The sequence below is a fragment of the Leptonychotes weddellii genome, chromosome 8 (assembly GCF_054177405.1).
Source record: "Leptonychotes weddellii isolate Sample4059 chromosome 8, ASM5417740v2, whole genome shotgun sequence".
Lineage (NCBI taxonomy): Eukaryota > Metazoa > Chordata > Mammalia > Carnivora > Phocidae > Leptonychotes > Leptonychotes weddellii.
The window spans coordinates 74,987,158-75,011,784 of NC_138376.1; the positions used below are offsets into that span (position 1 = coordinate 74,987,158).

Here is a 24,627-nt window from a genome sequence, read left to right on the forward strand (position 1 = left end):
ATTTTGTACTAAGTATTGAAATCTAACATGTATTTTTACATTTACAGCACCTCTCAGTTCTAACTAGCCACATTTTCAGTGTTCAATAGCCACATGTAGCTAGTGGCTATCACATTGGACAGTGCAACCTACAGCAGTGTTTGATTTTTTAAAAACAATACACGTCATCAATGGCTGATAAATCACAGAAAGAGACAACCAGCTATGATATGCCCTCTGATGGAAGACACCTTATATAATAACCTACCTGCTCCAAAAAAAATTTTTTTTGAATCTGAACTTGATCAAGCCTTTAGATTCAATGACCAATTTATAGAAAATACAGAAAAAGGAACATGCTAAATGGCACTTCAAGGATACAATTAGCAAGATCCATATGGTGGGATACTCTTAGTAGATAATCAAGTCAAAAGGGGAAATTTAAAAAATAAGATGGAGGAGGAATCCATGAATTTAAAAAGATATAAAGATTTGTCAATTAATTGCAATAATTTATCCTTATTTAGATCTCACTAGATTTAACTTGTCATGATATTTATAACTGAAAATTTGGGCAATGAATATTTGATAGTGCATTACTTTGACTCATTTTTTAGGTATAAAACTTAGTTTTTTAAGAGCCATCATCTTTAGGAATACATACTGAAATAATTATAGATGAAATATGGTATCTTGGATTTGCTTCAAAATAATATGCATATTATATGGGAAGTAGATGTGAGTTTAGATAAAATGAAATTGGTCATAAAATGATCATTGTTGAAACTGGGTAATGACACACGGGGATTCGTTACACTAGTTTATTTACTCTTGTATCTGTTGTTTTAAATTTTCTATAACAAAAGGTTGAAAACATCATTTTCAAAATAAAAATTTTAAAATAAATGAAAAATTAGGGTCAAGTCAATGACTGTGATATATAATCAGTCTGCTCTTCCAACCCAAACCCAACCTTAATTCTTTTAGACCCGAGGAGAGCTTTGTTCCTCATTTCTTATCCTGCCCTATAAGCCTACGAGACCTATATTTATCACTGATACTGACTTTACACATAATCTTCCTTTCCAACTTGTCTAATCCTCTCCATTAGGAAACAGAACTCTAGAGTGTGTTTATAAGCCATTTGAAATTACCCACTTGACAAACTATAGAAGACTTTAATACTGATCTAAAGGAAGAAGGACTCTCAGAAAACAGAAGACAGATTCAAAGAGATAAATTCAAGACACTAGTCAATATAGCTGGAGAACTTTACTTTTTATTCTTGCAGTTTTATACTAGGACGTCAACATTTAATTTAATAAGCCATTGTTCACAATTTATTAAAAAATTGAATCCTTAAATTGTACATCAATATCCTATGACTCCAAATTTTATCACTCTCCTTCAAATCTGAAGAAAATGATTAAGTTCCACAGACAGCACAGTCCCACTGACATAACATTTAGTCCGAAGTCCTACACTCGTGAGAATTAAGAATGGCCAGTATCAAACTGGCCTGAAACCTGATTGTGTTCCTGGCTCAGGATACCTGTAGTAAATTTGTAAATCCACACTAAGACACAAAAATAAACTAGGGTGTGTATGTCATATAAAAAACTTTTCACAGTAGAGTAAAAATTAACATTAAAATGTCACCAAATTTTAACCATATTATGGTGTTTTATCCAATTAGTTTTCAAAATGCCTGATTAACTGTGAATCAAATACAAATAACATCATGTAGGATTTTTTTAAAGTTTGCCCAGCATTTCAAAACGGTTATGGAATTAATATAACTTTTAAAATGTCAAAGTATGCTATACATATTGCACTTTCCTGCTAGGCTGGGCTAGTATCTTCCATGGCAAGATACTAAAACTATTGAATAAAATACACTTTTAAATCAATAGGTACTTGATTAATTTCCCTGAAATTATCAACATCATTACCAAAATCTCCCAGGATTTTGTAAGATTTGATTCCTTAAATACAGTTTTAAAGTTTAACTTAAGGAGGGAAAAAAACCCTCATATATTTGACTTTTTATGTCCCTTTTTGGTCCTTCAATGACCAAAGAGAATTTTAAACAAATTATGCTTCATGTTTCCTGGCTTAATAAAAAGCTACAATTTCTATTATCCAAATTAAGAAAAATTATACTAATCAAAAGCTATTAATTTTGAAATGTCTATGTAAGTCTGTCTGTAGGTCCCCTCAGAACCTTTCCATGCTTTTATAATCAAGAGATTTTAATCAATTATGTACTAGAATCAAATTACGTAAGGAAAACTTATTTTGCAAAAATAAAATCACTTCCCAATATGCTTGACAGAAACAAGCTATTCATTTTCATTTGTGTTCCATTGAAGACATAACTGAAATCTGTCCAATGGTTTATTTCCAACTGGTCCACTATGGAATTCTTCAGAATGTTTTAAGATTGGCTGTAGCTAGAGTTCTGACTTCCATTTGGACCCTGCTCTCCTTCACTGTTCAAGTGGGGAAGAAAGAGATTTTATACCAATTAAAAGACTCATTTTCAATACTCCAATAAGCCAACTAATTTTTAAAGTTAGTTACTCTGTGGTACAACTCTACAAAACAAACGCATTCCTGACTGTAAGACAAGATGTGGAAAATTAAAATACCGAAGACTAACATTTGGTTTTATATTTTTATTCTTATGTAACTTGGTGCTCTCACACATAACAAGCATTCTGGTAGTTAGTGTCCATATACACTCAAAAAATTTAAATAAGGGTATGGGATTTCATTGTCATTACAGGTATCACTCAACATAGAGATTAGAGCTTCTGCACAAATTTCCTGTAAAATTAAATCTTACATATAAAATTTTATTCCTGCTAAATATGAAAATCAAGAAGTGTTCTTCCCAAAAAATTATTGTCCAAATGCATAATAAAATCACATGTAAATACAGCAAACTTTTATAAATCAGAAAGAAAAATGGCAATTTCCTGGAAAATGCTGAATACTTAAAATAAAAATAACTAAAACTGAAAATACCAGTAACTGTGGCAATAGGATTATTGTCTTATCTTGTCCATCATCATCTTGCAGCTTCAGGCCCTGCCACTAGTGGAGAATCACTCAGGGAATTTCTGCAAAAAATGCATCCAAAGGTAGCTGTTTGAATGACTGCCTTAAACAGCTCCTTGTATAAATCAAGTATTAATTTTTTCCAAACGGTAACATTAACTTACCAGATCTACAAATCTATCTTAATATTATATAATTTAATTATTTTTCTTGATCATTAAGATGGGTAGCATTTTTTTATTTTCCTTCTGACCTTTTTTCCTACTCTAAATGATCTGATACACAGTGTGAGCTGAGAACCACTAAACTAAATGAAAAGATCCTGTAAAAAACAACCAAAGAAAACCCTCTTAGCACAAGTGATTCACAGTTAGCAAAATTATGTTACTATGTGCCATGGATCTTTAGGTCGCTCAAAAGCCAAAATTATTTATCTTTACAATATCAGATCAATCACCTAAGTTTTTGAAAACTGCTACTGAAATTTATAAAAGAGGATAAAAGCCAGTAGTGTGGGTGTTAGGGGGGAGGTCACAGAGAGTCAAACTGACATGGGATACTACAGAATTCTTTATCCCTGAATTTCAGATGAACTAGCCTAATTCTGTTCTGTTTAAATTTATGTACAGTATATAGCCATATGTTGAGGGATACCTGTAAGAGACCTGCCACTGCATTAGGAAAAGTTAACAGATAGTCAGATTAATGTATTTTTTAAAATGAGACACTGTCAATCTACCAAGTCAAATTTTAAAATTACGTAAATCATGAAGTTTTGGAAGAAATTTCATGAAAACAATACAACACAATTTATGGAAAAATATGATAATGTATATGAAATATATAATTAAATGAATTCAATAATTAAAGTCTACAAAGTACCTGTTTGGAGGAGGTTTTGGTTTTGGCATCTTACTAAGAATAGTTGCCATCTCTTTTCTCTCATCAAAATTCTTCCACTGCTCATATAGTTTTAAAATAACCCTGATTATTTCCAAAATCTAGAAGTAAATATTTGAAAAGTTCTCAGTGGCAATACCAAGCAACATTTAGTATATAAAGAACACACATCACACACATCCTCAGAAAACAGTGTAAAGATAGAGTCTCTGTCCTTAAGTATTCAGGTTATATTAGATAATCTTGATAAACTTGAAAGCAGTATTTTTACCACACTGCTCTGTAGGCTTCTCCTTCTACCCTCTCATCTTTTAACATGTATACTTTATCCATCCTTATCTATCTCTGCAGTTGGTTTCCTTCTATCTGCTAATATCCTAAACCAAAACAAAACAGTGAGGTACTGGGGAGAGAGGTCTAAATCATGAAGGAGTAGGCCACTACAGAGTACACTCCTCTAATACCAACTGTTTCAAACAATTTAATGGGAGGTGGTGCATGAAAGACATTGTTTTGTTTCTCTGTTGACTACTCTACACATGAGTTAAGGTGTTCAAAACCTGGCAGCTATACATCTGTCATATCCAGTTTCCAAATCAGCCCTCCTTCTCATCTGAGTAGACCTCACATTGGATTGATTCTAATACTATAAACACTTCAGCAGAAAAGGTAAAAAAAAAAAAAAAAGGGCAAAAGCCTTTTGTCAGGAGACAGGCTGTGTTACAAAAGTTTATAGTAGTATGTAATGGTCTCTAGGTAGGTTTTAAAATAATCCTGGAAATTAGACGCAGCTTTGCAACTCAGCAAACCAAAAGTTTACCATTCTGTTTAAGCCTAAACCCAAAAGAGAAATATAACCTAAATAGTCAACATTAACTCTTCTCACCAAACATGTTTCTTAATATTTTTTTTTTTACCAAAAATCTTCTTAGCCTTGTGGACATCATAGGATTTTAGACTCATGTTAAGTAAACATCATATTAACTTTAAAATGTTCAAGTTTATATTCACCTAAGGGAGTTTTATTTTCTTAATATATTTTTTAAATTTTTAAATTTTTGTTTTAGAGAGAAACAGAGTGCAAGCAGGGTAAGGGCAAGAGGGAGAGAGAGAATCTTAAGCAGGCTCCACACTCAGTGCAGAGCCCAACATGGGGCTCAATCTCACAACCCTGAGATCATGACCAGAGCCAAAATCAAGAGTCAGACGCTTAATCAACTGCCTTTGGCTCAGGTCATGATCCTGGAGTCCCAGGATCGAGTCCCGCATCAGGCTCCCTGCTCAGCGGGGAGTCTGCTTCGCCTTCTGACCCTCCCCTCTCATGTGCTCTCTCTCAAATAAATAAATAAAATCTTTAAAAAAAAAAAAAAAAGAATACCTTCTCCATATCCACAGAAAGCTCAGCAAACCACTGTCTGGCATCTTTCTGCTGTACAACACAGGCTACATGTAGACAAGCTGGAAAGAAAACAAGAGAAAAAGGCCCATGTTTAACTGCAAGTGTGAAATGTAGGGACTTAAAACTAAAGATAAGATTTTCACTTAAAATTTTCATGTACATTTTCTAATATTCTTTTTAAAAATTACATAGATTCATCTAACAGTTACCAATAACCATTCCATCAACTTAATATAATACAGACACAAAAATTACTAGACTATCTTAAGGTTCTAGACATCTCCTGCTCCTCACTGTATACTAAGGATGGTATTAGTTGCTCTGAGAGTCAAGGCATGTTAGGAAAAAATCCAATGAGGAAACTAGAGCAGGGAAATGATCCTCAACAGTGGCACAAAGGAGTGGTCAAAATTCACCCAGAAGTCAGTTTGACACACACACACACACACACACACACAGGCCAATAATATGCTAATAAATTTCAACAATTAATTATATTTTGATATTTCAATTAAAAGCAGTGTGTTGCCTCTGTTTTAAGTTTTTTAGCCCATGATGAAGTCAGGTGAACACTGGGCATCCCAGCACCGAATTCAGTGTTATAATCAAATGGAGCTTAGAAAAAAAAATAACGCACTATATACAATATAATTACAGTTGATCTCTGAACAACATTAGTCTTAGGGGCACCAACCCCCTCTGCAGTTAAAAAAATCTGTGGGTAACTTGACTCCCCCAAAACTTAACTATTAATAACCTACTTTTGACTGGAAGCCTGACTGATAAATAGTTGATTAACACAAATTTTGTGTATGTACTATATACTGTATTCTTACAATAAAGTAAGCTAGAGAAAAAATATTAAGACAAGCATAAGGAAGAGAAGATACATTTACAGTATTATAAAAAACCTGTGTATAGCTAGACCTGCACAATTCAAATCCATGTTTCTCCACTATATACACATTACACACAATATAAACTAACAAAGACAGTAAAAGAACTCAAAGACAACAATCTCCATCATAATTTTGCCTAATATAATTTCTACCAGCAGCTTGGCTACCTTGAGCCCACACCAGCTTCTTAAGAGTTATTTTCCCTGGTTTAGTTACCCAAGTGATTTTGCGAAGGATGACATTCTAGGCAAACAGTGACTCAAATGTGAACTGACATACTGGTTGACCCAAGTCAAATGAAGCTGTAAAGTAGGGTGTAGGCCCTGAAGGGACGAGAGGCGAAATAACTGAAATTATAGTAACAGGTAATTAAAGTACAGTGGAATATGCCATAACAGGGCATACACAGAGTAAATTAGAAACAGAGAAGACATCCTAAACCTGGACTGAGGTGATGTAGGAAGTTTGGGGATGGGAAGGGTGTCACTAAAGAGGTGGTATCTAAGACAAGTCTTAAAAAAAAAAAGGTGAGAATGGGAGCAGAGAATGATATGTACAGGTTAAAAGAAGTTGTGTATTTTATCCAGAAATTGGGTAGTAAAAGAATAGGGGGAAAATCAAGAGGACAGAATCATGGAACTCAATAGGAAAAAGAAAGGGAAAAGAAACTAATAAGTGCTTAATATATGACAGGCATTACTGGTGTTCTATAAGATATCTCATTTAATATCTGCAACAATTGTGTATGGAGTTAGTATCCCCAACATTTTACAATTAAGGAAACAAACTCAGAAAGGTTAAATACTTTCCCCACAATTATAAAGAAATCAAAGTTTAAACCTAGGACTATCTGATTCCAAAGACTGTGTTCTAACCCATTACGCTACCTTCCACAGATAAATAAAATGGTAGCTAACTTCTCCCTCCAGCAAGGCACTGACTACAGAGGCTCCTTTACTGAACCTCTGAGCACTTAACTGGGCTCAGGGAATAAAAGGCCCAGTTATTCTATATAATTTACAAGTAATATTAGCAGGCTTAATTCTGAACTTTTCCTTCTAAACAAAAACGTTCTATTCAAACACTGGTCAAAATTATTTTAAGTGACTTAGAAAAAACAACACGCGAAAACTTAACAAAAGAAGGGGGTGAGAGGGACAATAACTCTGACTTCTGAAAGTTGCATTTCATATTATTACAAGTTCACATGCAAGGATTAGTCTATTACTTCATGATAAGAATCTAAAGCATAATAGGGTGAAATTTCTTTTGGGATGACCTAAATAAACTTATAACAATTCAACTAGTAAAGGCATACCATGCTTACATACCTAAAGCTATCATGAAAGGAGGATACAGTAGGCAAAGATCCGTTCTGTAGGTATCATTCACTATCCTCCTATAGAAATATAAATCATATTATTACTGAAATCAGAACTACCTTGTATGATTGTACATTTCCCCCCAGAGAGGGTCAGATTTCCCATCTTTGTAAATATTTCTTTTGTATTACTGAAGCATAAATATAAAGGTGAAAACATCAAGGGAAAAAGATGGATACATGAAAATGACAATGAATAAGCACATTTTAATAGATAAAAATATAGCTAAACAGATTTTAAAACTTAAAACCCTACAGTAAATTACAATAAGGATTTTTCCAATTTTTCAAAAATTAGAAAATCAGAAGAAACCAGAAATTATACAATAAATTAATATGTATATTGAATACCAATAAAAAGTATTCTATTTGAAAGATAATCTGTTTTAATTTTTATGTAAACAGTCTGTTTTTTTGGTAAGAATCAAATTCTAATGGAAATATTAATCAAATAAAGATCCTTATCAATTTAGCATTTATAAATATAGTTAAAATTCAACAAGCAAATATTTCACTCAACATACAATATCTTGGGGCACTAGTTTAATTACTTTAAAAATATTAAACTTCATATTCAGTTGTCAACCTTCCTAGCTAATAACATGTTACACTATGAATAACTGCTGTTCTAATTACCATGCAAGGGGAAGCAACATGTCTTCTTGGCCCATGTCCTGCACATACTGGAGCAAAGGTCTATAAGGATGATACACTATCAAGCAACAATCCTAGAAACAGTTTAAAAAATGTGTATGTATAAAAACAGATTTATTACAACACAAAAACTTATCATTACCCAACTGATTTGTAATTGTGTATTTCAAAATGTATTTCTCTAACTCATGCTTGCTTCCCTTTTATTCTCTTAAGCAAGCAGTATGGCAGCCCTAAACTCTACTATAATAGTGAAGGCAGTGCTCTCTCTGGAATATACCTTGGTAAATCGGTAGGCAGTCAGTCAGCATCCATTCCCTTAGAGACTCAAAGTGTCACATCTGCAACACACTGAAACCTCTTATTAGCCTATAAATCCGTAATTCCCAACTGGAGGAGCAGAATTCTGCCAAAGACATAATCTATCTTTAAATAACACCACACACATACACAAATTGTGCAAATAATTTACAGTGGCTTCATGTCCTGACTGGTTTGCTTGTAATCCTTTTATTATAGTTACTATAGAACAGAAAAATTTTCCCATCCTAAGTGGGATATACAAATTATTTTACAGGCTTCTCAGAGGATATAGGTGATGATGATGCTAGTAGGTACTCTGATTTCACCATCATGTATCATTTGGATGGTTTTAAAATGCACCTCCCTACAGATCATTTCTTTAAAGAATTTCTGACTTCACTAAATTTGAAAATAAATTTTACTCTATTAATCACAAGGAAGTAATATACTTACCATTAGTTCTAAAAGATAGAATTCACATTCTAATATCTGTTTAAAAAAAAGATTATAAATGTCAATGTGAAACAAATTAGATGAGTCTACTCAGTCTAACATAACAATTTATACATCATAGTAATGTATCACAAATTTTTACTAAAATTTTTTTGAATCAAGAAAATATATATAGTAGTTTATCAATGAACATGTGCAATAAAAATTACTTTTTTACTATTATACAACACATGTAATTATGACTATAAAGGAATTTAATCCTTATAGAAAAGTCAGCCTCATATAAGAATTCTTACTTTTTTAATTTAAAATATCCTGTGTAAACTTCAGATTTTCTAATACACTTTCTACTCAACAAATGCAAAAATGCAATTATCTCCACTTATGTGTTACTCTTTTTTTTTTTTTAAAGATTTTATTTATTTATTTGACAGAGAGAGACACAGCGAGAGAGGGAACACAAGCAAGGGGAGTGGGAGAGGGAGAAGCAGGCTCCCCGCAGAGCAGGGAGCCCGACGCGGGACTCGATCCCAGGACCCTGGGATCATGACCTGAGCTGAAGGCAGTCGCTTAACCAACTGAGCCACCCAGGCGCCCTATGTGTTACTCTTATTGTATTACAAATCAATAAAAGGAAAGAATACTGAAAATGAAACAAAAATATACAATTTATACAGGATGATGAAATCCCTCACAAGGTAGAAAAAGGACATGCCTATTAAAAATGTTAATAGAAACTCACCTTCTAAATTAATGTGAAGTTTCAAATATGGTTTTCATACTGTTCCATTACAGTAGTTTCAGCCCTGGCTATACACTAGTATCACCTGGGAGCTTTTAGAAAATACCAGTCCCCAGGCCTCAAGCCTAAAAATTCTGTTTTAGTTGGTCTGGAGAGGCCCCGATATCAGCATTATTAAAAAGTTCCCAAAGTGATTTAATGGGCACCCAGGGTTGATAACCATTGCTATTAAGTCCTTTTTTTTTTTAAAGGTAGAAGCAATTTAGCTTTAATTTAGAATTAAAGTTTATATTCTTGTATTCAGTATTTGAAAGTACCATTTATAGGAAACTATTCAGTTTATTCTAACATAAAATGGAACAAACTAGTTTATATACAGCTTTGACAAGTAGTTTTATTTTATACAATATACTTACATGGTTCATCCTATAAGGAAATTCCTTTGGAAAGGCATATGAAAATCTAGTTTTTACTGCAGAAAACAAAAAAATGACTTAAACTAAGAAAGTGAAAAAGTAAATTAAACCAAAATTTCTTTAACACAGTGTAGAATACTAGAGGAAGGGCTAAATCACTTTTAGTAAGAGCTCTTAGAGATGCTTAGGGACCCAGATTTTTTTGTTTTCAGGCAAGGGAAAGAACTAAGTGGCAGGAAGTCCTAGGCCCCATCTATATTACAATTAGAGAGCTTTAATTATATACTTAATGTATTAAAAAAGGGTTCTCCTGCTTAAAAAAATCAAGGGGTTGGGGAAAAAAAAAATCACCTGGATTTTTTTCATCTCTAAATAATCTTTCCAGCTCTAGAATGATATTGGTTTTATTTCTCAGTAATTTAGCTTAGAAGGAATACAAGTTGTGCATGTACTCAAATATATACGTATATATTTCTAAATATATATATGAAAATTGAAAAGATAATACAACCAAAGAATGTTAATAGTGGTCATCTGAGATTTAAGGATTTTTACTTATCTGTACTTTCTATAATAAATAGGTACCTCTTTATCAAAAGATGTATTTTAATAAAAGCATAAATATATGTGCAAAGTTCTCTAGGACTTTTTCATACCACACACAAACGCATACATACAGTTACATTCTTCCTTGTCACTAAGTACAAATGAAAAAACTGTTAACTATCAATCCGCTCTCTCTTCAAAATGATGAGTGTACACCTTTAAGTACTACTACTTGAGAAAATTGTATTCAAGTCATTATGATGCAGCATTTCATTAAATCAAGTGATGTTCTAGAGGATCTGCTCTGTGATTCCTTCCATTTGCATAAAGCCTAAGACCTCACGGAGATTTAATTTTTTTTTTTCACTTACTCTATGTACTTTATTTTCAAAAAGTTTTATTTTGTAAACTGAGGAATCTAACAACTAATTTAGATAGATAATATCTGCCAAGATTTGAAACATAAACCATTTAAAGTTGACATTAGGAAATTTATTTTATTTTTTTAAAAGTTTTTTTTTAAGATTTTATTTATTTATTTGACAGAGAGCGAGAGCAAGAACACAAGCAGGGGGAGCGGGAGAGGGAGAAGCAGGCTTCCTGCTGAGCAGGGACCCCGACATGAGACTCGATCCCAGGACCCTGGGATCATGACCTGAGCCAAAGGCAGACGCTTAACGACTGAGCCACCCAGGCGCCCCAACATTAGGAAATTTATACGTAAGCTTTCCTTTTCTTTCTCCTTTATTTGAAAACATACTAATATTAAGGTTTCTGAGTTTTACAAATCCTTGTGATGTGAACAAGATGTAAAGTGTACAAGTAAAATAGGTACTTACATAATGGTAACTAATCAACAAGGTAACATTATCTCCGTACATAAAACAAATATGCACCCCTAACTCTGAGACCTTGACACCTAACTTTCTCTGAGATTTATCTGATACTGTTAACCTCTCTCCTACTCCATGATAAAATTGCTCTGCATTTTGATTTTCTATCTTCTAATCCTTTTCTAACTTGGGAGGAAAGTACTTCCCTCCTCTCTACTGCTACCTCTATCACTTATGTATTTTTCATCTGCTCAACTGACAGTTCATACTTCTTTTTGCACCCTTAACCATTCCTCCTCCAATAACTCTGTCCCATCACTTACTAAAATGCTCAAATTTCTCTTAAAAACAAAAACACATAAAACCTCTACCAAATTATATTCCTCTGCTTTTAAAAGTACGCTATTTTTTAGAACATTTTTAAATTTATAGAACGGAAAAGATAATAGAGTTCCCATATACTCCTTGTAATGGACTGAATGTTTGTCTCCCCCCAAATTCATATGTTGAAGCCGCAATCCCTGTGTGATGGTATTTGGAGCCTCCTCCAAATTTAGGTAGTTAGGTTTGGGGGGGTTCATGAGGGTGGGGTCCCCAGGACAGACCAGTGTTCTTGTAAGAGGAAGAGCAACCTCTCTCTCACATGAGAGCACAATGAGAAGGAGGCTGTGTGCTTGCCAGGAAACAGATGGCCAATCATGGAACTGATCAAGGCAGACACTTTGTTTGATCTTGGACTTCCCAGCTTCCAGAACTGTGAGAAATAAATGCCTATTGTTTAAGCCACCCAGTCTATGGTATTTTGTTAGAGCAGCTGGAACAGACTAAAACAACCCCCCACCCAGTTTCCCTTGTTATTAACACCTGATATGAGTATGGTACATTGTTATAATTAATGAACCAATATAAATACATTATTATTAACTAAAGTCCATAGTTTATTCAGATCTCCTTAGTTTTTTCCTAATGTCCTTTCTCTGTTCCAGGCTCTCATCCAGACCACTTCACATTTACTTGTCATGTCTCCTTTAGATTCCACTTGGCTGTGACAGGTTTCCAGACTTTCCATGTTTTGAAGACTGAGTTTTTAAGAGTACTGAATTTTTTTTCAAGTATTATTCTGTTGCTTGACCCTCTACTGGAATTTGTCTGATGTTTATTTAATGTTTAGACTGGGGTTGTGGGATTTTGGAAGGAAGGATGAGAGAAGCACCATTTCATCATATCACATGAAAGGTACACACTACTAGTGATTTATCACTGTTGATAATGACCTCAATCACCTGGCTGAGGTAGTGTTTGCTGGGTTTCTCTACTGTAAAATTATTTCCCCCTTCCCTTTTCATAATATACACATTAGAAGGAAATCACTATGCACAATGAATACTTAAGAAGTGGAAATTTATGCTTTCCCTATTTGAGGGTGTAGTTAGCTACATAAATTATATGAAATTCTTCTGTATTAGAGATTTGTCTCTTCGCCCCCATTTATTCGATAATTTATATATATATCGGTATGGACTCAGGGATTTTTTTTATACTTTGGGTTATAATCCAATAGTACTTTTTTGTTGTTGTTGCCGTTACACAAATTCTTTTAGCTTTGGCCATTGAGAGCTCTTTCAGTTGGGTTATGTGTCCCTTTGACATATCCCCATTAAGGTAGGTGTTTTGTTTTCTGGCTTTTTTTTTTCTTTCAGCATTTCCTTATTTATTGGCACTATGCTCCAGGTCTGTCTTGCATATTTCCTGTCCCAGTCATTTCTCCAAGGAGGCCCAGTTCCTTATTATTGGAGAATGGTATGAGAAACAAAGATCTGGGCACTAGGAAAACTCATTGTTACTGCGATGTCATTGTTTGTAGACCCTCTTAACTGACAAAGTCTACACACACACACACACACGCACACAAATTCATGTACCTATAAATATTTATGTATATTTATGGTAAGGTAAACATGAGCTCATACTGATGTGTAACTCTAATTGATCGCTACATGGATCTTTCTGGTCTCCCCTCCTTGCTTATTTGTATATTCCCATTCCAGCAGTGAGAAACCTGGCTCTCAATATCTGCCATCCATTTACCATGGATGTATATATTTACTGGAACTGTTCAATTCCAGATACAAGTATAGTAGTATTGGAATTAACTTATACCCACATTAAGTATCAAATCTATCAACTAGAGTATAGTGCTTATATGCAGTTCCTTTTGGCTTTAGTCTTATAGACTGTACTTCTTCCTAAAGTTACTTAGGTCAGCACTTCCCCTCACCCCCTTCACTGAGGTTATTTCATGTATTTGTAATACAGTTAGAGTCTCCTTTTCTCCACACCTACTCACTTCTTAGTTCTTTGAAACCTGGCTTCAACCCCTATCTCATAATGTCCAATGACAGAGACATTCTCTCTCAAAGATCACAAACCCAAAGGGTCTGTTTTTTTTTTTTCCTCTGGTACTCATCTTCTAAGTAGCACATGACACTAGGCAACTCTATCTCTTGAAATTTACCAAGTCCCAAATTTCCATCATTGGCCTCACATTTCTAAGATGTTCTACTGATACATTTACACTTAGAATGTCCAAGATTAAATTTAACTCTTTTCAGAACCTATTTATTCTCCTTTTCTGGTACCACCTTCACCTTCCCAATGCCCAGGCAAAAACACCTCAAAAATCATTTTTGACTTGTCTTAAATCCTTGCTTTTCAAAAGTCCTGCTGACTCTATTATGCAAATCTAGCCTGCTTGTTCTCCTTGCTGGGAGCCAAAACATCATTTTAAGCCTTCATTAGTACTCATCTGGGTCACTTCAATAACTTCCAAATAATATTTTTCTACTTTAAACTTGTTAGCTTTTATTTCTCACAGCACCCTGTGGTGACGGCACTGACTATGATTTGCAGCTTTATATGTATTTCAGAGGGATTTTTTGGGTGGTTTTTAAATTGTGGTAAAATACACATTATATAGAATTTATCATCTTTAGCCATTTTTAAGTATGCAGTTCAGTGATATTAAGTACATTCACAATTGTGCAACCATCACCACAATCCATCTCCTGAATTTTCACCTTGCAAAACTGAAACTCCATACTCATTCAACAATTTCCCATTTTTCCCCTCCCTCCAGCCCCTAACAGCCTCTAGTCTACTTTCTATCTCTATTAATTATTCATAATATTTAATGGAATCATATAGTATTCATCTTTTTTGACTGGCCTATTTCACTTACTTTAATGTACTCAAGGTTCATCCATGGGTTTTTTTTTTTTAAGATTTCATTTTTAAGTAATCTCTACATCCAGTGTGGGGATCAAACTTAGAACCTTGAGATCAAGAGTCATATGCTCTCTGACTGAGCCAGCCAGGTTCATCCATGTTGTAGCATGTGAAAAACTTGAAAATCTGTCTACCTCAACTCACATTCTCCTCCAATTCACCTTACATTATTCTGCCAGACTCACCTTCCTAACACACAATTCTAGCATTATCATCATGTTGAGAAATAAAGCCTTCAAATGTACCACCATCATCAACAGAACAAACTGCAGATTCTTCACTGAAGGCCCTCTAGGACTTTTTCCAGCTATTTCCTTACTGACCATTCACTGAATGTAACTCATTAGTTTCTCTATTTTTGACCAAACTGTTTGATGTTCCTAGACTATCTTTCCCCTACATTTCCCAGGTTCAAAGTCTATCTTTCTTTACCAAATTCAATTTAAGCCTTTCTGGATTCATCTAACAAATAACCTTTTACCACTCAAAACATTCACTGCATTCTCTAATTCTCTTATGCAACTTATTTTTTTCTTTTGTATTATATTTGTATATGCATGTCTTATGTTCTTGTCCTTAAATTCCTTGTATTTATCTTTGTATCCAGCACTGCAACCAATATGGTGTTTCCAGTGAGGACAATGCTGTTATTGATGATGATGAGTAGGCACTGAAGTTTACTGAGTATTATGGACTGAACCATGCTCTCTGCCCCTGCCCCTGCCAAATTCCAATGTCGAAGACCTAACCCCCAATGTGACTGATTTGGAGACAGGTAATTAAGAGGTACTTATGGTTAAATGTGGCCATAAGGGTGGGGCACAAATTCTATAGGACTGGTGTCCTTAAAAGAGGAAGAAACACTAAGGGTACACACCCACAGAGAAAGGACCATGTGAGGACATAGCAAAAAGGTGGCCCTCTGAAAACCAGGAAGAGAGGCCTCGGAGAAACTAATTTGTTGACACCTTAATCTTGGACTTCAGCTTCCAGACTGTAAGAAAATAATTTTGTTGTTTACACCACTTAGTCTCTATCACTTTGTATGGCAGGCCTAGCAAACTAAGACATTGAGCAAGACACTGTTCTAAGAGTTTTACTGATATTAACTCATTTGATCCTCACAACAACCCTTCTTCATAAATATTATTAATCCTCATCTGCAAGATGAGAAACTGAGACACAGAGATTGTATTTTGCTCGATTTGCCACATAGAAGGCAAGGGAGCTGAAATTTGAAATCTAAGCTGTATAAGCCTATATAATACACTATTAACATTTATGAAATAAACAAAAATATTCTACTATAACAATTTCTTCTTCATTGGTAACCAAATACTGTTATGAATATACCTTTATGGCTCTGCATGAAAAATAAACCTTAGTAATAGGTATTTTACATTTTCTTTTTTTTTTTTTTTTTGAGAGAGAGAGAGAGCACACACACATGTGAGCAGGGGGAGGGGCAGGAGGAGAGAAAGAGAGAATCTCAAGCAGGTTACACACTCAGCACAGAGCCCGATGCGGGGCTTAACCTCAGGACCCTGAGACCCTTGATCTCAGGACCCTGGGCTGAAATCAAGAGATGGATGTTTAATCGACTCAGCCACCCAGGTGCCCCAGGATTTTACATTTTTAAAAATACACACTTTCTAAAAAATTTGGAAAACAAAAAATAACATAAGAAGAAAATAAGGCACCTAGAATCCACTACTCACAGATGAGCACTGCTAACATTCTGGTGGATTTCCTTCTGGTGGATTTCCTTCCAGTTGTTTTTGAATTTTTAATAATTCAATTTTCCAGAGGGCAATCCAATACTTATCAATGTGATATATCTGCTATATTAAATTCTATGGAAAAACTGGTTACTACTCTGCTGTTCTTAGAAGAGTAAAATATGGCATGGAAAAGACTGAATTAGATTATTACACTCTTCTCAGAAAAGGGAATGACCCAAAAATATGAAAATTAGTCTGGTTCACAAACCTAAAAACACAAAAACCTTCTGCCTCTTCTGTGCAAGATCAGGTAAGTAAAAAAAAGAAAAAATTCTGCATTATCTTTCATCTTTTGTTAGGTGCTGGCTTTGTGCTTAACCTATGAAGATGGAGCATAGCATAATGTTAATACCTTGTATACAATATTTTACAATCACTAGTCTACAGTGTTATTTCCTTTAATGTCCTGACTCCAAGGCAGCTAAACCCCATCTTTTTGGAAAAAGAACTAAAGCCAAGAGATAAAGGAATTTGCTCAAGGTTATACAGCTGTTGCTCAGACAGAACTGAGGCTGACTACTATCGTCAGCATTTTTTTCCTTGCACTGTGTTTTTCAATATGGAGGCAAAATACATTATTCCTATCAAATACATACACCACAATTACTAAAGAAACAGTTTACTTTACCCACAAGAATGACACAATGGCTAGTCATTATGAAGCAAAAAAAATACAATAAAACTGGGAAATAAGTTTTTTCTTTACCCTTACTATTTAAGAGCCACTGAGTTGAAGTTTTTGGACAATAGTTACCAGTCATTTTTGGCATTAAACGTAATGTCTTGGACATAATATTCTAAGTGGTTTTTAGTATTTTAACTTTATTTTTAGCCAAATACACTAGCCATAAATGTGACCACAGGAGATTTAATAAACCCAACCAATATTTCACAGGTCTCATAAACTGAAAAACATTAAGGTCCTACAGAGCTTTTTTAAAGAATTACATCCTTAAAGCAGGATATACTTTTTGCACTTACATACAGAAGTAGCAGCAGAAATCAATCTTGTATTTGAGACTACTCCAAATTCCTAGAGAAATAAAAGTAGATGAGATCAGGTACATAGTAACCCAATGAACCTAAGGGTATCTGGGTCTATTCAAAGCAAAGCATTTCCTATGTCCCCCCATGTTTATAGTCTGGTTTTCATCTTCTACCTACTTGAGGCGTGAAGTATTTAAATCTCTAAACGTATTACTTTTCCTTAAAATGGCTGCAATAAGACAAATGTTTAAATAATTTTGTCATTTAACATCATTGAGAGATACCAAATTAGAAACCAAGCTCTAAAGCAACAGTGCCAGTTTTCTACACCCCAATTAGTTTCCAAAAAGATTTTTTAGATTCTATACTTAACGGCAATAAAAATATTAAGTATGCTTCCTATTCAACTGAACCTGGACTAATAAACAGGTATTGCATGCTATTTAGTAATAAAACAGTTGAATCTCTAAAGATAAACTTTAGTATCACCAAAAGAATTTAAAAGACCATAGAAACTATTATTCTATTTGGAAGAGGAAGACAAGAATGATAGAATGATATATTATAAAACTTCCTTTTCTTTTTCTTTTTTTTTGAAGTAGGCTCTACCCATGCCCAGTGTGGAACCCAAGACGGGGCTTGAATTCACAACTCTGAGAGCAAGACCTGAGCTGAGATCAAGAGTCAGACACTTAACTGACTGAGCCACCCAGGTGCCCCATAAGATTTTTTTTTTTTTTAAATAATTTCAGCCTTACCATAAAGCAAGCTTTTTTTTCCTTTTTTGAGAGAGAGAGAGTGCGAGAGGGGATGGGGGTAGGGGCGCGGCAGAGGGAGAGGGACAGAATCTCAAGCAGACTGTGTGATGAGCAGGAAACCCAATGCAGGGCTCCATCCCTTGACTCGGACATCATGACCTGAGCCGAAATCAACAGTCGACCCTTAACTGACTGAGCCACCCAGGTGCCCCAAGACTCTTAATGTCAGTTCCCATTTCCTCTTTGAATTTAATATGCCAACATTGTAAAAATAACTAAAATTTATGAGGTGATCCACCTTACATATATTGTCTCATTTAATTTGATTAACCTCATAAGATTACTAAAACCTTCACTTCATTTTAAAACAGAAAAATCAAGAATCGGTTCCTTATTCAACAAAAGAAATGAAACTAAACCTAGTCCTAATCTATATAAATACCTTCAACCGGGGCGCCTGGGTGGCTCAGTCGTTAAGCGTCTGCCTTCGGCTCAGGTCATGATCCCAGGGTCCTGGGATCGAGCCCCGCATCGGGCCGCCTGCTCGGCGGGAAGCCTGCTTCTCCCTCTCCCACTCCCCCTGCCTGTGTTCCCTCTCTCGCTGTGTCTCTCTCTGTCAAATAAATAAGTAAAATCTTAAAAAATAAATAAATAAATAAATAAATAAATAAATAAATAAATAAATAAATAAATACCTTCAACCTATGTCCTTGTTTTGGGGGATGGGGAAGGTATGTATGTGTGTATATATATTTATATTTATATTTAAACCTCAAACCATAGTAACTGAAACTAAAAAGTAAATGCCTCAGACATCTTAAAAGTCATTTCTGTATAATTCCCACACAACTGGACAAAACACAGAAAGATCTGGTCACAGTTAATGATTAAAAACAGTAACGCTATAACCAAATATAAAGGGATACATTTTTTTTTCAGGAATAATTCTTTTTTTTTTTTAAGTATCCTCTCCACCCAATGTGGGGCTTGAACTCATGACCCCGAGATCAAGAGCATACGCTCTACCAACTGGAGCCAGCCAGGCATCCCAATCCAGGAATTCTTTATCCAAAATTCTTAGAGTGAAAACTTTCACTCAGTACATCACATAACAAAAGATATTTAACAAACAAAACAAATTAAAATCCCCAAATTAATCTTTAAGAGTAGAAATTTATAAAGATTTTATCTAGATTTTCCATACTGGTTGTGCTTCAGATACATCAAATTACATGGTAATATTTGGAAAAACCACCCCATAATATGGCTTTTTTATAAACACTTCCTTTTCCCACTAAAGAACTTAGTAATAACAGGGCTGGTTCTGTCCCTTTAAGCTACCACTTATAAATAATTAGAAAACCATAAACCTCTAGAAAGTCTGTCTTAATATTATTTCTAATAGGGTCAACTCTCATTACTTCAGGTAGTAATTAGGAAAGATGTCTTAAATAATCCTAAATAATGACTAAAACAAAACTAAATCAAAATTGAGTACCAAAAGGAATATAAACCTATTAGGTTTAAATTACATTCAATTTTCAAGAATACAATTACGATTCTAAAGACATCTAAGAAAAAGGGTTCAGAACTTTAGAGACTGCATATATTATAATGAACATCAGTCAATATCTCCTATTACTGTCTGGATTTTAGCTGCGCTCTCTCAAAAATACTGAAAAGGAAAATGTGAGCAGAGATTTAGTCTCAGCTCCAAGTTCCCATCTCTCTTCTCTTTCCCTCACCTAGTTTCTCTACCCTCATCAGAATCTATTTGACTAGAGCCACACTCAATCCTTGCTTTCCCTACAGTCTGGCAGGCAGCCATTATCAGGAAGCAGGGAGGGAAGACCGTAGGACATAGGATGCATATGGAGAAGGAGGGACAGAGGAGGAGGTACTATAACTCAGGTTATAGTAGCGAAGCTGTGGCACTTATGGAATACTACTTAGTGCCAAACAGTAAATGTCTTAGAGGACCTAGAACAAAGCAGTTAAAAGCATGGAATTAGTAGCCAGACTCCCAGGCTCTGCCACTTACCAGCTCTATGATCTTAGGCAAGTTTCTTAATCTCTATGTACCTCAGTTTCCTCCTTTATGAAATGAGGATATTACTACCATACACCCCATTGTTTGTTATGAGGATTGTAAGTCATATTATGAGTCAGTTATAGTTGTAAAAGAACTTAGAATAACACTTGGTATATAGTAAATGCTACATAAGTGTTTGTTAAATGAATGTATAAAGACATGTATATCTTTGATTTTGTATGAATTTCAAAATTTTGCATAAATCACCATCTGTCATTATTTTTATATAGGTAATATGAAAACTAGGGCAGATTAATCAATGTACATTGACTATACTTCAATGAAGAACAGAAAACTATTTCATACCTCTACTTTGGATGCCAAAAACACACATGTAGGAGCCATTAATACAGGATCTATACTTTTGAGAGAATACCTAAAATATGATAAAACAAAGTTAAATGTCATTCATATAGAAAACACTGGGAAAAAAACCAAGATAACGCTATGGCAAACACATGATTCATTTATACTAAGGTTCATCAACATGACATAAGAGTTTCAAATAGGTGTAACATAATCCCCAAATTAAAGTCCTACCTGGCATAGAATCTCTTGAAATAGACTGTAGCAGTGGCAATAACTTGTTGTCTTAATTTAAGATGTTCACCTAATGCTTGAATAACTAAAAGAAAAATAATAAAGTTTTAAATGTTCTTCTGGTATCTTTATAATATTGACATTGAAAAATAACTTTCATGTGGTTAAATCATGACTGTATTAATTTTTAACAAAGAGAAAAACCTACATATGCTATAAAGCTCTACTTGGATCACACTGGGCTAAGACTAGGATTTGCAAATCTGTTAAAAAAAATATAGGTATGCATTAACAACAATAAAAAATAGAAAGTGTCCCATAGCAAACACTATTCCTATATTAAGAAGGTTGAATGATGGGCATTTTCCTCTACCTTCTAAGTATTTTCAATGTTTTTTTATTATCTTTAGAAAAATATAAAAGGAAAATATTAGACAGTAATCAAACGCACTACAAATTCCACTGTATAAAGTTTATTAAAAAGGCCATAATGAATTCTCCAAACAACAGAGAGGTAAGTTTGCAGAAGAGTGAACTGAAGGTTAGAAAGATCATGTAACAAAGCTACCATGTGGGAGAGCAAGGATCTTTTGACTCTAAATCATCTACGCAAACTTGTAAGATAAGAATGATCAATAGGATACCAGCCCAAAGAATCCATTCATCTTCAAAATACATGCTTTAGCCAATCTTAAACTGGGTTTAATAACACATTATAAAGGCTTAGGGAGATTAATGAACACTTTGAAACTGTCTTGAGTGTCTCTACAATGTAAGATTCACAAAAGACTGTATTTAGATCACTTAGAAAGATAAATGAATATGTTATAAAAAGAATACATGAATAAAAATATTAAGTAGGGACTAAAACAGCTTATAACAAATTACTATACAAAAGTTTTAATTCAGAGGTAACCAACTGTACCATTTCAGTCAATTTTTTTTAAAGTTTACCATTTGTAAAAAATATCTGTAATTTCCAATACTCTTCTTCTGAGAGAAACTTTAAGTCCTTCTGGCGTTCCTTCAACAGATCTTGTTTATCCAAAATCCATTGTAAACTAGAAGAATGAAGATGTTAAGACACGTTACAGAAAATCAACTAACAAAGTCACAAAAAATATACTAATACTGAACAAGTTATGAACATTCTGAGAAATACAAAGTGCAAGAAGTAACCTTGGAAGATAGTATTTTTCACATTTCTTGAAACTCTGAGAATTATCTCACTAATGAATGTAAATATGTCCTGAAAAAAAATTCCACTCTAATTTTCTTTTTTTTTTAAGATTTTATTTATTTATTTGAGAGAGAGAATGAGATAGAGTATGAGAGGGGAGGGTCAGAGGGAGAAGCAGACTCCCTGCTGAGCAGGGAGCCCGATGCGGGACTCGATCCCGGGACTCCAGGATCATGACCTGAGCCCAAGGCAGTCGCTTAACCAACTGAGCCACCCAGGCGCCCCTTCTGTCTCTTTTTTATTCTCTCTCTCACTACCTTATATTGTTATTTCATTGGTTTTAAGACTCTGATATCAAGAAAGATCTTACAATCAGTGATGCCTTAAGCTTTTAATCTGCAGCATGTTTATTTTTCCCTAGTGATACATAAAATAATGGTATAGTTATTTGGCATCAAATGATGATACCTTAGATTTGAATTATCTTTTCTCAGTTCATGAGTAACTGCAGTATTTCTCTACTTCACAGATTCCACTCATGTTAAAATCTGCTTCAGAATTTATTACACTAATAGCCTCCTCCGCCTGCCTAGTCAAGTCTACTATTTTTAACCAGAGATACGAAATTGAAATGACCCAAAACACTATTCTGCAACTTGCTTTTGTCACTCATTATGTTCTGGAAGTCTTTCTATGTCAACAAATTTGTTATTCAGCATACCTTTAAACTGCTTCACAGCATTATGGATGGATTGTTACTTAGTTAATTCCTATTAATAGGCATGTAGCTTATAATTTCTCACTACTAAAAATAATGCTTTAATGAATAGCTTTGTAATTCACCCTTGCATATTTGGTTAATAATATATTTAAAATAATTTCCTAGAAATAGAAGTGATTGGTTGGTTTTGCTGATAACTTTGTTTTACATTGTCAGTTTGTACTCCATTCGTCACACCAATTTCCATTCCTATTAACAGTACATGAGAGTTTTAAAATATTTAAACCCCCTATGGGTTACTGCCAATCTTTTAAATACTTTACAACTTAAAGGCAAAGTAGTATCTTACTGTTTCCGGGGTTTTGTGTTTTAGTTTACTTCTGAGGTTAAACATTTTTCCATGCCTTACTGGCCAAAAATACAATTCTTCTTTTGTACACTGTAATTTTAATGACAATTTTTCTAATGGGATGGTCTTTTTTACAATTAAGAGATTCTTCTCATATAATTTGTGTACTATGGATAATAAATCATTTGTCAAATAAACTGCAAACATTTCCTGAGTTTAGCATGATCTCTTAATATTTAATTATTTGTAACACAGAAATATGAATCACTTATTAAAACCAACCCCTATTTTACTTTGATTTTATGCTGGTCACAAGTGGGAAGGCCTTCCCTGACACTAAATGATTAAAAAAAAAAAAAATTCACCTATATTTTCTAATACACTTAAGGCTTTTTTCTTTCAATTTTTCTTATTCCTATGCCATGTTATTTTAAAACATAAGATTAAATTATTAAAATCTGGTATGGAAAATATTCCCCTTGCTAATTACTATTCTTTAGAAAAACTTCTCGATACTCTATTACAATTATTATTCTAAGACTTGAACTTTAGAAGTATTATGTCAAGTCCCAATTGCATTAAATTTAGAAATCAATATAGAGAGAAATGCTATCTTTACAATGCTAGAATTCAAACTCCATTTATTAAAATCTTTATGTTCTACCACAGAATTTAAAAAATTTTCTTTCTATAGGTCCTGCACATTTCTTTAGTTTATTCTTGTGTATTTCATATTTTCCATTGGTACTTGTAACTATATTTTTCCATCATTCATTTAAAAGAAAGCGTTCCACATTTGACAAAGTACAGCATCCTTTCTTGATCAAAACTCTTCAGAGTATAGGGATCGAGGGTACATACCTCAATATCATAAAAGCCATCTATGAAAAACCTACAGCAAATATCATTCTCAATGGGGAAAAACTGAGAGCTTTCCCCCTAAGGTCAGGAGCGCGGCAGGGATGTCCACTATCACCACTGCTACTCAACATAGTATTGGAAGTCCTAGCCACAGCAATCAGACAACAAAAAGAAATAAAAGGCATCCAAATAGGCAAAGAAGAAGTCAAACTCTCACTCTTTGCAGATGATATGATACTTTATGTGGAAAACCCCAAAGACTCCACCCCAAAACTGCTAGAACTCATACAGGAATTCAGTAAAGTGGCAGGATATAAAATCAATGCACAGAAATCAGTGGCATTCCTACACCAACAATAAGACAGAAGAAAGAGAAATTAAAGAGTCGATCCCATTTACAATTGCACCCAAAACCATAAGATACCTAGGAATAAATCTAACCAAAGAGGCAAAGGATCTGTACTCAGAAAACTATAAAATACTCACGAAAGAAATTGAGGAAGAC

At 34.1% G+C, this 24,627-nt stretch overlaps 1 protein-coding gene across 2 annotated transcripts in view; it reads right to left on the reverse strand.

Moving 5' to 3' along the window:
• Positions 1-1,238: 1,238 nt before the first annotated feature.
• The window catches only part of CCNC (cyclin C), a 28,170-nt gene continuing 4,781 nt past the window's right edge, over positions 1,239-24,627 (reverse strand). The window contains exons 2-12 of one of the 2 annotated variants that reach the window (XM_006730217.3): positions 21,966-22,072; positions 21,012-21,096; positions 20,778-20,847; positions 17,616-17,667; positions 10,190-10,245; positions 9,032-9,067; positions 8,258-8,349; positions 7,572-7,639; positions 5,321-5,400; positions 3,925-4,043; positions 1,239-2,471 (exon numbers count right to left, since the gene is read on the reverse strand). In XM_006730217.3, coding sequence (XP_006730280.1) covers positions 2,417-2,471; positions 3,925-4,043; positions 5,321-5,400; positions 7,572-7,639; positions 8,258-8,349; positions 9,032-9,067; positions 10,190-10,245; positions 17,616-17,667; positions 20,778-20,847; positions 21,012-21,096; positions 21,966-22,072 — 820 coding nt within the window. In that variant the 3' untranslated portion in view covers positions 1,239-2,416. Of the gene's footprint in view, positions 2,472-2,642; positions 3,105-3,924; positions 4,044-5,320; positions 5,401-7,571; positions 7,640-8,257; positions 8,350-9,031; positions 9,068-10,189; positions 10,246-17,615; positions 17,668-20,777; positions 20,848-21,011; positions 21,097-21,965; positions 22,073-24,627 lie in introns of those variants that run through there. The other variant, XM_006730218.3, reaches the window with a different exon arrangement.